General features: G+C 38.5%; 1 protein-coding gene across 1 annotated transcript in view; it reads left to right on the top strand.

Moving 5' to 3' along the window:
• PELI2 (pellino E3 ubiquitin protein ligase family member 2) overlaps positions 1-15,385 on the top strand; it is a 161,447-nt gene that overhangs the window by 48,274 nt on the left and 97,788 nt on the right. Inside the window, exon 2 of the mRNA XM_019645033.1 lies at positions 2,691-2,820. Coding sequence (XP_019500578.1) covers positions 2,691-2,820 — 130 coding nt within the window. The remainder of the gene's footprint in view (positions 1-2,690; positions 2,821-15,385) is intronic.

The raw sequence follows: 15,385 nt of genomic DNA, 5'->3' as shown, positions 1-15,385 counted from the left end.
TCCTGTAACTACCGCAACACATTACCACCAACATGGTGGCTTAAAATAATAATCTATTCTCTCACTGTTCTGGAGGCCTCATGCCTGGAAACGAGGTGTCGAGGTGTCGGCAGGGCCATGCTGCCCCTGGAGGAGACTTCCTCACCTCTTTCTGCTGCTTATGGCTCTAGGCATTCTTTGGCTTGTGATTGCCAACTCCAGTCTCAGCCTCCATCTTCACACAGGTCTCTGCTCCCTCTCCCTGTGTGTCTCATCTCTCCACCGTGTCTCTTATAAAGACACTTGTCATTGGGTTTAGGGGCCACCAGTAATCCAGGGTTATCTCATTTCAAATCCTTAGTTTAACTATCTGTGAAAAGACCCTTTTCCCCAATAAGGTCACATTCACAGGCTCTGGGACATGGACATATCTCTTTGGAGGCCACCATTCAATCTGCCGTACTCCTGCCATGGTTGTGCTAGTTCTCCCGTCTGATCGTCTGTCCTGCGCTGTGCTGCAGTTTCTTTATACAGCAACTGTTTGAATAATGTCATTTTGTTCAGCATCGTTTCCTTATAACATTGGTGAGATACCATAGGAACTTAACTCTGTGTATGCCAATTAGCATGAACTAAAATTGGTTTCATTATACATTGTTTAGCTTCAAGTCACAGAACATATAGACGACATCACGTGAGGACTTTGTATGTATCCAATAGTATTAGTCCTTAAGTCTGGCCAAGTTTCCCTTTCCCCTTAGGGTAAGCCATGCCCCTATCATGGAGTACCAGGCTGTTGTCATCTGCCCCGTGCTTACCTGTTAACCCTCATTTCCCTCGTTTCTCCTCTTGAACTTTATGCTCTTTGGTACAGAGCTACCTGCAGTCCTCCTTGCCCTGTACTCCCCATTGAGTCTGGTTCAGATTTCAAGGCAGTTCAAGCAGCGTCTCCTCCACGAAGCCTTGCCTGATGCCTCTGCTCATGTGCTTTGTGCTACCAGTGCTACAAGCGACCGGTGCACTTATAGAAGTGTTTTGTCACACTCGTGTTTGTGCCTTTCTCTCCTTTTAACAGAGAGCTCTGTGAAGATAGGGAAGCTGATATTCATCGTTGTAGCCCTAGGACTTGGTGTGGTAAGGCGTCGTAAATATTAAATGAATGGCCCCGTAGCTTAATCCAATTAGAAACTTGTCTCATGGTAACACTGGTTTTTCCACTGTTACCTTGATTATTTCCAATAGGATTTTTCACTGCTCATCAACTGGATGTATTAAGTAAGTAGCCATTGTAAGTAGCCTGGCATATTATTTGCTTAACCTGCAATATCTGTGCATTGATGCTCAGACAATTTTAATTAAAATGTTTCTGCATGTTAAGATTGACATTTCTGGTTTTTGTGTTTCTCCCTTTATATTAGATATGGCTTTGGGGTTGTAAGTGGCAGAAACCAACTTGAGTTAGCTGAAACTAAAAGGCATTTCATGATCAAGGGTCGGAATACAAGGGCCCATGGAAGGCTGTAAGGACCATTTCCCTGTTCATCTCTCTTTGCTGCTTGTCATGGTTCATCTGCTTCATTCCTCACTCTCTCCACTTCTTCATCCACATAACAGATTGTGACATCCCCACAGCCCCTGTGATTGCATTTTACAGCTCTAGCCATCCACAGAATGGCTGGTTATCTCTCCATCCCATTTGTTTGTTTGTTTGTTTTTTCTGGGAGAAGAATGTCATTGGCCAGCTTGGGCCCTGGAGCTGTCTGTTTGTTCATGTAAATTTTTAATGACTCCCTGCCCTTCTTTCCGTTCTCTTCTTGAGAAGGATTGCCAAAGGAGAGTTGGGAAATAGTCATGTCAGTGTGTCAGCGTGCGACAGTGGTCAGAACATACAGGAACTGGTTAATCCAGAGTTAGGAAATAGCTGGAAACTGAAATGCTAACTGCAGTCTTGCATTTTTTTGAACACTGGTGTTAGCTTAAGGTATTAATACAAGAACTCTGCTTAAGGATATTATCTGTTTTCAGGTGACTTTTAAAGTTGACAGTTTGTGGACTAAAACTCATCTTTTTTACCTGTGGGCCATTTTATGGGCAACCTTCTTGTAGAGTCATATTTTATGTTTTTATTTTATAGTGTAGACTCAATTTTTGCAAGCTATGTTTTGCTAACCCGCCAGTGTAAGGTTCAAATAGAAATGGGAATGAGTGTAGAGAATTCAGAACTTTTAAGAATGCATGTGACGAAATTTGGTCTTCTTACAAATAAAGGTCCTATAGACATTAATATGATTTGAGAATGAGACATGAGATTTAATTAGCATGCTATTTTCTAACTAGTTCATTTAAGAATATTTCTTGAGTGTTTCTCTGGGGTCCATTAGAATGATGCTTGTTGACTTGATCCAGCAGTAATACGGCCTCTGCAGAATTCTCATGTACTTAATATACTCTGTCTCTTTCCAGAAAGATTTGGAGAGTCTGACTTTATAGAATAGGAAAACTATAATCACATTGTACATTACTCTTAAATTAAGTTTCTGGAAGTGATTTGTGTTTCATTATCGCGGAAGTCTGCTTTGCAGCTCTTTTGTGGGATGTTTAGTGGGCCATTTTTTATGACCATTACTGTCTTTTCCCTTATTCCATCTGCCTTTTCTTCTGAAAACTTTTAAAGTCTGCAAATAAGTGAACTCTTCCATCTCACTTTGTAGGTACAATGGTGCTTTACCTAACGGAGACCGAGGCCGGAGGAAAAGCAGATTTGCTCTCTATAAACGGTCCAAGGCCAGTGGAGTCAGACCCAGCACGGTCCACGTGATCTCCACGCCGCAGGCATCCAAGGTACGTGGCTCCTGCGGTTGGGAGGGCCTGGGCAGACAGTGACTCACCGTGATTCCTTGTCGTTCTTTGTCCTTCCAGTATTTCTCTGAGACCAGGTAATTCTTGGTTGTGAAGGGCTGTCCTGTACAATATTGTAGGATATTGGGCAGCATCCCTTGATGCACTAATGCCGCTAGCACATCAGTCCACCCCCCCCTCAACTGCCATGGCCATTGTGACAACCAAATATGTCCCCTGGAGGATGGGGTGAGCAAACCCCTTCTCTCCAGCTCATTATAAACCAGTGTTTTAGGTTATAGTGAAACCAGCATATAGCAATTTAGAATGGTTGTGGTTGAAAGATAAATGTTCTTTATCCTAAAGTGTTTTTTTAATTAAATCTTGGTATAAACCTCATTAAGATTTGTTTTCCTTCTGTTAAATGAGTGTGGGTATTTTTACATGATGTGCATGTACATGGAATTGAATTCGTGTATTTATTAAAAAGATTGGAAGTAAACAGCTAAGTGCTATAAGAAGTCTACTATTCAAATTTCCTCATAAGTTTCGAGTGAATAAAATCTTAATTTTTTTTTATTTCATATGTTCTCTGATATATATGTGGAGGGAAAATCTGTTTCCATTTTGGTTGATATAGTCTACCTGGGAGATTTATGATAATGTTCCTTTTGATTAAATAAATTCTTTAATATATAATATAGTTTCCTTTTCTATAAAACAATTATATTTACCTGAAGTATTTCATATGGGGCACTAGATGTACATGCTTATCATCACGGGCTTGGACCATCTGGAATAAATAAGAGACTTGATTCTCGTTTTTACTGAAAACCCATGTTCAAAGAGAAATGAATGGCTTCATGGAAGCACATGTATTTATACTCAGCCTTAGAAACAAATCACCTTTGGTAATGTTTTTATTTAAAAATAAAGCTCCTGTTGTTGCTTCTGAAGCAGTACATGGGGAAAGTTTGCTAGAATGTACCAATACAGAGAACATTTTGATGGTTGCCAGATGGGAAGGAGTTCGGGAGGCGGGGGGGAGTGAAAAAGGGGAAGGGATTAAGAACTACAAATTGGTTGTTACACAGTAGTCATGGGGATGTAGGGTATAGCATAAGGAATATAGTCAGTAATATTGTAATACGTATGTATGGTGTTAGATGGGTCAGGGTGGTGCGTGGGGTGTTGCGAGGCAGGGTGAAAATGGTGAAGAGACTAAGAAGTACAAATTGGTAGTTACAAAATAGTCATATAAATGTCTGACCAGTATGCTGTATACCTCAAATTAATATAAAATAATATTGAATGTCAACTGTAATTGAAAAATTAATAAGGGGGGGGAAGGTGAAAGGGAATAAGAGGTTCAAATTTCCGGGCATATAAAACAAATAAATCATGGGGATAAAGTCAATAATATTGTGATAGTGTGAAACGGTGTCAGATGGTTAGTGATCACTTCTTTAGGTATATAAATGTTGAATAACTAATGGTGTACACCTGAAACTAATACAATGTTGTACGTTTGCTATATTTTAATAAAAATCTTTAAAAAAGATTGTCTTGTATTAATGAGAGATTATTAGACAAGAAAATATCAAATACCAAGGAAACAAGGAAGGAAAGATTAATATTTAGTGGCACGGTTTTCGGCTAGAGAAAGGGAAATAGAGTAAAAGTTTTAGGGAGGGAAGGACACTTTGTAGGGAAAACAAAGGAAACCAGCCTTACAAAGATTCTGAGAAATGGAGGAAATGAATAGCAACAGATTCTTGGAAGGCCCAGGAAATATGAGAAATATTTCATGGTCCAAAAATATTTGGTGAAGATTGGTACCAAGACAAATGTTTTTATTTTATTTTATTTTTTTTTAGCTGAGCCATCCTGCCACCTGTTGGCAGCTCAGCGACTGCTCAGCTCGGGCTGACTCGAACCGCTGTTGCTTAGAGCTCAAACTCTTGAGTGAGCTCTTAACCAACTGAGCCACTCAGCCGGCCCAAGACAAATGTTTTTAAACCTGGGATGAGTGCCAAAAATCTTCTGATAGTATAGATGTGGTGCTTATAATTTTGTTTATTTGTTGACATTTATCTTTCCTTTCTCTGGTTCTGTACCTGTTTATTACAGTTAACCCTTTTTTTAATCTCAGATTTTATATTAATACAATGGATTAAGATATTTAAAAAAATTTTTTAGAAATCTTGGATTACTCAGGCTTCATATTATTCATATTGGAATATCAGTGGCCCTTTCTTATTCATGACTTATCTACATCTACTCTGGTTTTAGCCTTTTATGTTTTACCTTTATATCTACATTGTACCTGAAGTTGTTTAAGATTATAAATCTGTTGGTAGTTGTCTTTCTAAATCTGTGTTTCAAACTGTCACCCACAGTACTAGTAGTAGGGCAAATTGGGTTTTGATCTTGATCCTCTCATCTTGCAACCTGAGAAAAATATATCCTCAGGGCCTCAGATTCCTCATTTACAAAATGAATGAGTTGGCTTACAGGAGCCATATTGGATCAGATAAGATACTTTGGTTATAAGCAACACAAATGATCCTGGCTTCAAAAAAAAAAAAAAAAGCAAAAATGGAGAAATTATTAAAGGATAGGGGAGGAGCAGCTCTCAGAATTGGGGAAAAAGTTGAGTAAGTTTTGTGAGAGAGAACCAGAGTATCAGTAGGTGTTAACATGGATATTCTTTCAAGAGTGTTATAAAGTGCCTTGGCTCCAGCTACCTTCTAGCTCTTCTACAGGTTTTAAATTTTCAGGAAAGAGAATCTGATAGGCCTTGCTGGGGTCAGCCAGCCATGACCAAGAGAGATGAGTAGACCAGACATATTTATTGTGAGCTGATCAACTACCCCATATTACATTTCCATCATGTATCTTATTCATCTTCGTACCTGTAGGTTGAGGGCCATCCTACCTGAACCTAGCACCTTCGTCATAAATCCCTCACTTCTGTTCCATTTCAAACTCTCATCCCTGATCAGCTTTGCCTAGCCACTCCTGCTGTCACCTGCTCTATTGGTCCCCTAGCCAAAATCTTGTATATATTTAACTTTTTTAAAAAATGCTCTACTGCCTCACTTTAACTGAATCCTGATTTTTATCAATATACTCTTTTTATTCTTTCTTCCATCTCTTCCCGTTCATGGAACTGGAAATTATTTCATTCTGTTTCCATTTTAGTGTCCTCATTTTACCCCTACACTATTAACTTAGGCTGCCTCTTCCCCTACTTCTCCTGACCTCACTGACCTACAGTTCAGTCTTCTGCATGTTTTCATGACTCAACACCTGGCCCAATCTCTGTTTCTCCCCAACCCCTATTAAACCGTACACTAGCATCCATGGTTTAGAGTGCTTTAGCTTTTTCAGTATTAGAGACTCACTTCCATTCCACTGTTCCTGCTGATACAGTGGACCTTATAAGCCCATTGTCACTTGAAAGTGACCATAGTCTTCAGTTCATTCTACTCATGCATACATGTATTTTCTTATCTCATCAGGATATCTGGCCCTTTGGCCTGTCTTTATTTATCACATTTGTTAGCCCACTTGACTTTTCCATTTATGTTGCCTTCACCCCAGATTCCCTTTATCTGGGACCTTTCAGCACCCGCTTTTTGTGAGTCCCTGGCTCTGGGTCCTTCCCAGGCCCTGCTGGACTGCTTTTCTTGTCTTCCTACCTGCTCAGTCCATTTCCCATCAGGGTGCCCGGGTATGTGGTGGTACTTGGAAAAAGCTGTTCGGTCCCTATCAACAGTGGTTGGTCCACTCTGAAAGTTCTGATTCTGCAGTGTTGGTAATGAAAGGGTCATTTTTGATTGGCGTTGTAAAAGTGAGAGCTATAATAGACAGGTGGATGTGCTTACCGTTGTGGGAATTTGAGCACTTGGCCTTTTGACTGTGTTGTTTCTTCCTTTTGCTGTAATCATTTCCTCTGCCCCACAGCCTGGGGGCAGAACAGGGAGCACCCCTTTGCTGATGGTAGTGGCAGCTGGGGAGTGGGACTTCTTAGTCAGCCATGCATGCCGATGTCCAAGCTAAGTCAGAAGCGGATGGCAAGTATGTGCTCCTGTTGTGTAATCGCTATTTGTGTAATTGCTATTTGTGTAATCTTTTGTTGTGTACATATTTGCTCTTGGAATAGTAATACTCAAAGATATTTCTCCTATTATATAATATGTTTAAAAAAAACCCTTAAGCCCTGTTTTACTTTTGGCAGTTCTGTTATACAGACATAAGGTATTTAGCAATTTATTCATCCTTTCATTTACTCAACAAATATTTATCTAGGACTTTCTATGGCCAAGCATCATGTCAGGTATTGGATATACTACAGTCAACAAAACATGCCTGCATGGAGCTAATTGTCTAGCGAGTAGGCAAACAGTAAGTAATCATGTGAATACATATTTAACTGCACGTTGTGAGAACGTGCAGTGATGGAAAAGAATAGGGTGCTGTGAGAAAAGGGGCCTCAGAGTGAAGACTGGATAGACAGGGAAGAGTCTCTGAGGAAGTGGCTTGTGAGCTAAAAGCTGAAGGGTAAGGAAGCATTAGCCAGGCGAGCAGACTGACCTAGAGCCCTGTGGGTCTGGTTGGAGAATTCGGATTTTTTTCTAAGGGGGAAACATTGACACATTTTAATCAGAGGGAGTGGCATGATATGACTGAGAGTTTAAGTGGATTTTGTTTGTTCATTTACTTTTTCATGATACGAGGCGACTGCTTTGCTCTCAATCAGTAAATAGCATGATGATGGTGGTGGTGGAGATGGTGCCTGGTAGGTGAATATTTTGCCAGCAATGTGGTTCAAATTTAGCAACATTACTGTGGGAAGCTCTTCATCATGGTTTTCCCTTCTTAGATTGTGCTTTATGGAAATCTTTTTTTTTTTGTTATTTATACTTTAAAAAAGTAACTGAATATCACTTGGTTCCAGTTGGCATATTTCAGAATGGAAAATATCAGGGGTCTTTGAGTGACAGTTTAGAGAAAAATGAGGGCTATTTAATGTGATTGCTACAACCAGAATTGTTGCTCTGGAATGATAAGATATTGAAACTTTCCCTTATCAGTCAACAGATAATATAATAGTAACTGTGAGAAGTGGCAAAATTAATAACGTAAATTACAATGTAAACTCATTAGATCAAGCTAATTTTGTAGGCTGTAGGCAGCGGTTCTCAACCTGTGGGTCACGACCCCTTTGGGGTTCAAATGATCCTTTCACAGGGGTTGCCTAAGACTATCGGAAAACGAAATGATATTTACATTACAATTCATAACAGTAGCAAAATTACAGTTATAGAGTAGCAACAAAAATAATTTTATGGTTGGGGGTCACCACAACATGAGGAACTGTATTAAGGGGTCGCGGCATTAGGAAGGTTGAGAAATGCTTCTGTAGTGGGATTTACTTTGGAAGCACTCACTGTCTGTCTGTCTGTCTGTCTGTCCAGCCTGGGTCTAGGTGGCAATTAGTGGCATATCTCCCATTTGGATAAGTTTTATCCTTTTAGATATCATAAACATGGATATTCTGAATCTGTAAAAAAAAAAAAGAAATATGAGTTAATAAACTGCAACCCAGAATATCCTTTGATACTATACAGGCATATAATCACAAATAATTTGCATTTCTAGAGTGAAACACACTATTTCAACAAAAAATATAAATATGAATAACCTACTTTTATACCTTAAGGAATGAGAAAAAGCAAAGACCAAAGTTAGTAGAAAAAATGAAATATCAAAGATCAGAAATAAATAAAATAGAGACAAAAAAATTAGAAAAGGCCAATGAAACTAAAGCTGACTTTTTAAAAAGATAAAATAGATAAAGCTTTAGCTAGACTCACCAAGAAAAAAAGAGAGGACTCAAATAAATAAAATTAGAAATGAAAGAGGAGACTTTATAACTGATACCACAGAAATACAAAGGATCATAAGAGACTACTACGAACAATTATACATCAACAAAATACTCAACCTGGAAGAAATGGATAAATTCCTAGAAACCTACAAGCTGCCGAGACTTGAATCATGAAGAAATAGAAAGTCTGAACAGACCAGTTACTAGAAAGGAGATTATTTAAATTTAAATTTAAAATAATTTTCTGACTTAAAGTATTAAGGCTTTAAAAATAGTTTTTATGTGAATGTATCATGGTCCTGATTGTTGCAAAACTTGTCTATTTAGGTAAGAAAACAACTTTTGGAAAAAGTAAATCAGGGCTGTGAAATTTGTCATTATTGACAAAGCATCAACTATTTCATATTAGAAGTGGTTTAATAATTTACTTAACATGCACTATTCAAGACTTTGAAGATAAGCAATGGTTTTTGTTGATTTCATGGAGTTCGAAGGAACAGCATCTGAAATATGTTAAACTTTATAATTATACTCAAGAAAAATAGTTTCAATGAGAAATATTTACCTGAAAATGTTAGGAATTTTGTATAGATGGCGCAAGTATAGTGCTGGGGAGAAAAAAATTGTCTCAGCTGAAATTCTACAAAACCTTTTGGATATTTTCATTAATGATGTCTTATTGTGTTTATATATCTCTGCATAACACCATAGAAAGATAAAAACCAAATAAACTACTTAACATTTTTCTTAATATTTTAATATTAATCTTATATTGAGTAAATGGCATTGAGTTAAATAACATATCTAAGAACTTGGAATAATGAAGTATTTACCTTTGAGGGCTATGGTATTATTGATGCAAACTCAGTTTGGAAATCATATAAAGACTTGAATATTCACTGTAATAGAAATTGTAAAGTAGAATTATGAATAATTTAAACTTTTTGAATATTTGGCTTTATTACATGCTATTCTAACCATTTTTATTTCTTAGATTATTAAAATGAGTAGATTTAGTTGACAGATACTAGGTGATGGAACATATAAAACCAAATACAGGAAACTGTGATAGAGAAGCAGAGGACATTAGAGAAACAAACAGGTAGGAAACAAAGGGAAAAGATTCCAAAAGAAGAACTTAAATTACCCAGCAAGTCACGTGAAAATGCACTTCTTTTTGACAAATCTCTGAAGACTACAATTAACTTTTAATAACATCCTTCTAATGTATTGATTCTTGGAATTTAGCCAGTTGATGTTTTCAAAGCACATAGATTGAGAGTTAACAAAATGTTGTAAAATTAAGATAGGTAATTAAATATGACAGTCCAATAACTGATTTATATGGTTCAGGTGATAACAGAATTAGTGAATATAAAAATCTCAGTATTAGGGTGAGAAAAAAAAAACTTTAATTTAATTGATATTAGTTCAGCAGACGGTAATAGATTTAACATGAACAATATTATGTTACAGGAAAATCGATCTCAAGACTCAGTTCACCCATTGTCTTTCAATTAAATGGGGGAAGCTATTGCAAGAGTTTGGTTTGTTATATTAATAATAGCTCAGACATTGCTTATCTTCTGACAGATAAATCAAATAAAGGATTACACCAGTAATTTCCAGCAGTTAATAGATGACTTAGAAATTATTAGCATGACTTCATGAATGATTGGTGCTCTAACTTGCATTACTTGGGTACAGTTTTATACTATGTGTAGTTCATATTATTTAGAGAATAAATGTCAGTGTTTGGAAATTTTTGATTTGTATACTTTATTCTTATTCTTATTATGATTGTTAAATGTTATCACTCCTGACATGAATAATTTTTATAACTATATCTGTGCTTAGGTGATTATCACGTTTTCTTTTACATAGCATGAATTTTAACATCAAGAATTGGTTATTATTAACTACTACATTTCTGTAAATTTTGGCTAATCAGTACTTTCATATTTTTATAAAGTTTTTTGATAGTTTTCCCATTGCAAATAGTATAAATTTAGTAATTTGGAGCTGTTCTTTTCCCTTTCTATTTTTTTGGTTTAGTTTTTGAACTTCTGTCGTTCACAAAGTAAACAAGAGTAAACTTTGCTGTTTAAGTACGTTTTCTTTCAAATCCCCCGAATAAAATATTGAGATTTTTACTGCTGTGCTTAATTAGGCAGCTTGACTTGCACTGATTGAAGACCTGAAGCAGCATAATTATTTATCACCATTTTCCATTCAGATTTGTGTGAGAGTCTTTAAGGTAGGTTATAAGATATTTTAGTGTATTTGTAAAATTAAAATATGAAGTGTGATTCACAGTGCCTACTATGAATATTCCAGAAAATCGAAGAGTTCATTCAGGATATCACATTTTTCTTAATTTCTGCAGTTAGTATAGTTTGACACTAACATTTTTATTTTCTCTGACTCTTCTAGCAAATATAGTTTCATTGTTACAAGCACTAACAACTAATGGGGTTTTTTTTGTGGGTTCAGAATAATCACAAGGTCATTGCCTTCTTCATTTCTGTTCATTGATATTTAGCATAAATCTGTGCTCTGCTGTGTGGTGTGGGAAGAAGAATGATTCATTGTTTTCTAGTAAAGGAGACATTTATGTCTTTTCTGTATTTATGATGTGGTTGGCAGAATAGTGGCCCCCAAAGATGTCCACCCCTTAATCTCCTGGACCTGTGTTTATGTCGCCTCACACAGCAGAAGGGTCTTTGCAGCTGGAATTAAGGGTGTGAAACCTAAAATAGGGAGCTTATCTTGGGTTATCAGGGTGGGCCTAGTGTAATCACAGGAGTCCTTAAAAGTGGAAAAGGGCAGTGGAAGACTCACAGAGATGGGTGGGAAGAAGGGGCAGGAGGGTTTGAAGCATGAGCAGGACTCAGCCTGCTTTGAAGATGGAGGGAGGGGGCGACGAGCCATGGAGTGTGGGCAGCCTCTAGAAGCTGAGAGCAACTCTGACAGGCAGCCTGCAAGGAGATAGAGACCTCAGTCTAATGTTACGTGGAACTCCATTTTACCAACAACCTGAATGTCTCTGTAAACAGATTCTTCCCGAGAGCCTCTGTAAAGGAACACAGCCCTTGGTTTTGGCCTGGTGAGACTTGGGCAGAACAACCAGTAAACTTATGGACTGACAGATCTGTAAGATAATTTGTGTTGTGTGTAGCTGTCAAGCTTTTGGTAATTTGATACAGCAGTAAGAAAAGACTTATGTATACTATTTTGTGGGAAGTTAAGTACCAAGTACTTTGTGTCACTGAGCAGCTCTTAACCCTGTGTTGGGGGGAAGGAAAGGATGAGGAAGCCGTGAAGGAGTCGGGGGGCACGGAAGGAGGCTTATGTTTGTTTTTTAAATTCTTTTGGATCCAGAGTATTGGAGCAGGAAAGCTTGACTCTGGCACTCAGTAACTTAATTATCAGTGTAATTTTCTGCATTACTGATAAATAATAATTCATACTATTGACCTGATGCATTAGTTGGAAAAATCATACTTAGTTGGATGTATTAGTTGGAAAAATCATATTTAATTTGTGTTTTCCTTAAAGTACAGTATTATTAAAGAGTTGCTTTTACCATGTCAGTGTGGGAGAATTCTTGTATTTATACTTATAATTATGCCTTTACTCACACTTACTTGAATTATGAGCCTGATCCAGGCACTAACATCCATCTTGTCTTTGTGTGGAGGAAGAGAATCTTTTGCTGTAACTTTCCTTTGTAAATATATAGAACATGAAAGTTGGAAGGAACCTTATTCAGACTGACTCTGCATTTGTAAAATGAGGGACTGGAAGAAGTTCAGAGAAGCCCAGTGAGAGGTCGTAGGTCACTAAGTCAGATGTGTTGCCCAGGACCCAGGACTACTGGTCTGTTGTTGCAGGTAGCAGGTGGAAAGGGCTGTGCACACACCCACTTAAACGTTACCCAGGTCAAGAAACGGCATTACCACTATTCCCAAACCCCCCTGGTTCCCCATCCGACACTGCTCCCACCCCCATAGTAACCAGGTAACCACCGTCCTAACCGGGCGCTGTAAGTTTGTTTTCTGTTTTTGTACTTTATATAAACTGGATCTATAGTGTAGGTTGTTCATTGCTATATGGTATTACAGTGTGTGAACTTATTTTGTCACCTAGTATGCCTTGTTACAGTTTTAATCACACTGAAACCTCAGTTAAGTTTTTGTAAATTTTTAAAGTTAGCTATTTTACTCTAGGATATGAGGTCAAAAGAAATGGAAGTCAGTAATAGCTACCAACATTCACATTTATAACTTACAGCAGTTTAAAATCTTGCTGCTTTTTGCTTAAGTTAAAGATATATCTTCACTTAGAAAACTGATCAGCCTGCTAAAATAGTAATGATTTTATATTATAGAATTGAATATTAGGGAGGGCTCTAATTTTATACTGAACTTTGAATTTTATGATATGTTGTCTTCCTTTCCTGAAAAATGTATGTATCCCTGTTACAGCGAGGGGCCTACATGCTTATTTTCCTCAGTTTCCACATTTGTGAAGTAGGAAGGCGGCCTGATGTAGGAGACAGGAGAACACGACCCTGATGGCAGATGAACCTGATTGGAGTCATGGCCGTTCCCTTTGCCAGTCATGTGACGAGGACAAGCCGCAGAGCCCCTGGGGGTGTAACGGCCCCTTTCAGCTGTGAGGATGAGACAGAATGGACAGGCCAGGATGGGCTCTTGGGAGTTAGTAACTATTCTTTTCATTACCTGGAGAGGGAGTTGTAAGGATGGGATGGAATCATGTGGACTTGGAAAGCCACTCTGTACCCCTCTGGTATAGTATAGCAGTTTTTGCTCAGCATGAGCTAAGCCACCAACATAAACATCATCAGTGAACTGAGACTACTTTACAGTGATTCCCTCTGTTAAGTGCCATAGGTGCTCATTCTCACTGGTTGTGCGGTTGGATTTCAGTATTTCAAAACGTAAGCACGCCCTCAATATTTAATTCCTTCCTTAATTGCAGGCACACAAAACATAGCATTCTGAAAACTTGATTCTGAAAGGTGAGTGACTGTTCTCAGATGCCCCCTCTCCCCATCCCCTCTGTGAAACCTCTGTGTTCCAGCATCACTGCCCCTGACTTGGCTAGACTTGTGCCTGCTGGTGTCTGTTCCCAGCAGACTGCAGGCTCCTGGAGAGCAGGCCCGGCCTTCACAGGCAGCACCTGAGGAGAATACTCAGTGACTGAGGGAATGACCAACAGCTGTCCATACTGTTTAGAATCCATTGCTTCCCAGCTAATGTGCATGGTTTCATGAAAGACCAAAGATTTATGACTTTTACCCAGAGACAGATGAAAGCTTTTCTCAGAAAATACGTATTTTTAGCTTTCCAGATAGTGGAATTGGTTGAAATATTTTCTTCTGTGAAATGTAATCTTTATCTGACACCTGAATGGAATCCTCAGGTGGGAAAATGAAGTGTGGCTGTTCGGTGGCAATGAGTCACAGAATTGGGGGGTGGGGGGATGGGGGTAAGAGGATTGAGTGGGAGCTGGGGTTGGGTAGTGGGCTTCCAGCAACAAAGGCTGTAACTCGGCTGTGGGCGTGTTGACTTGGTGGACATGCCATGAGGGAGAAGGCAGGAGAAGCCCTTACATCTAAGATCATATTGTGTGCAACCAGCTGGTAGCGTGTTGCTGGTCCCCATAAGGAGCATCTCTCTGTCCTTGCTCCCTTTCTGAGAGATTAGACAGAGACAGCATGAAGTCCTCTGGTGGAGTCTCTGCCCCCACTATAGTTTGCAAAATTTGGCAACCCAAACTTTACTTTTGAGAACTTTTCTACTTGAGTTATGATACAAAATCAGTGTTTTACAGAAGTTTTGACTCCTTTTTAAAATTTTTGTTTTGTTTTAGAATATAACACTTTTTGTTTAAAGGGAAGTTATTTTTGTTTGTTTTTGAAAAACTGAATAAAACTTCTAGCGCCAATTTACTGAATTTTCTTTCACTTAGTCTTCTATTACACTGATGTAATATGTTGTATGCTCCTTGTTCTTCATTATGCCCTAAACTAAGTCATGCTGAATAGTGGTGAAGGAGAAATTACTAAGTTTAAGAATATTATTTTAGGTCAGGGTTTCTCAGCTTTGACACTATGAACTAGTCAGCTGGATCATTCTTTGTTGGGGGGCAGTGTCGTACATTATGGGATGTTTAGCAGTATTCCTGGTCTCTGTCCACTCCATGCCAGTCGTACCCCCTCCATCTGTGACAATCAAACACATCTCCAGCCATTGCTAAATGTGCCCGGGGAGGCAGATCACCCTATTGGAGGACCACGGAGCTAGACTCGAAGCTCTGGTCAGCATGGAACCTGCTCAGAGTGCGGGCCCTGGAGGAAGATTCCACTGGTTGAAACCCCAACTCTTTTTTGGTCAAGTCACAACCACTCTGTCCCTCAGTTTTCTCACCTCTCAAGTGATGGAAAATAATATTACTCCACTCATAGGTTGGAATGAATGAGTAGATACATGTAAAGTTCTTAGCTTTTAGAATGGCGCCTGGCACATTGTAAATGCTCAGTAAATGTTAACCATGGTTATTATTAACTGCTTATAAGGATATTGGGTATCATATTACATCTTTTCTTCTCTCCTTCCATTGATTCTCTCTCTCCCTCCCTCCCTG

Source organism: Hipposideros armiger, unplaced genomic scaffold (genome assembly GCF_001890085.2).
Source record: "Hipposideros armiger isolate ML-2016 unplaced genomic scaffold, ASM189008v1 scaffold_5, whole genome shotgun sequence".
Lineage (NCBI taxonomy): Eukaryota > Metazoa > Chordata > Mammalia > Chiroptera > Hipposideridae > Hipposideros > Hipposideros armiger.
This window is presented reverse-complemented; position numbering and strand designations above follow the sequence as displayed.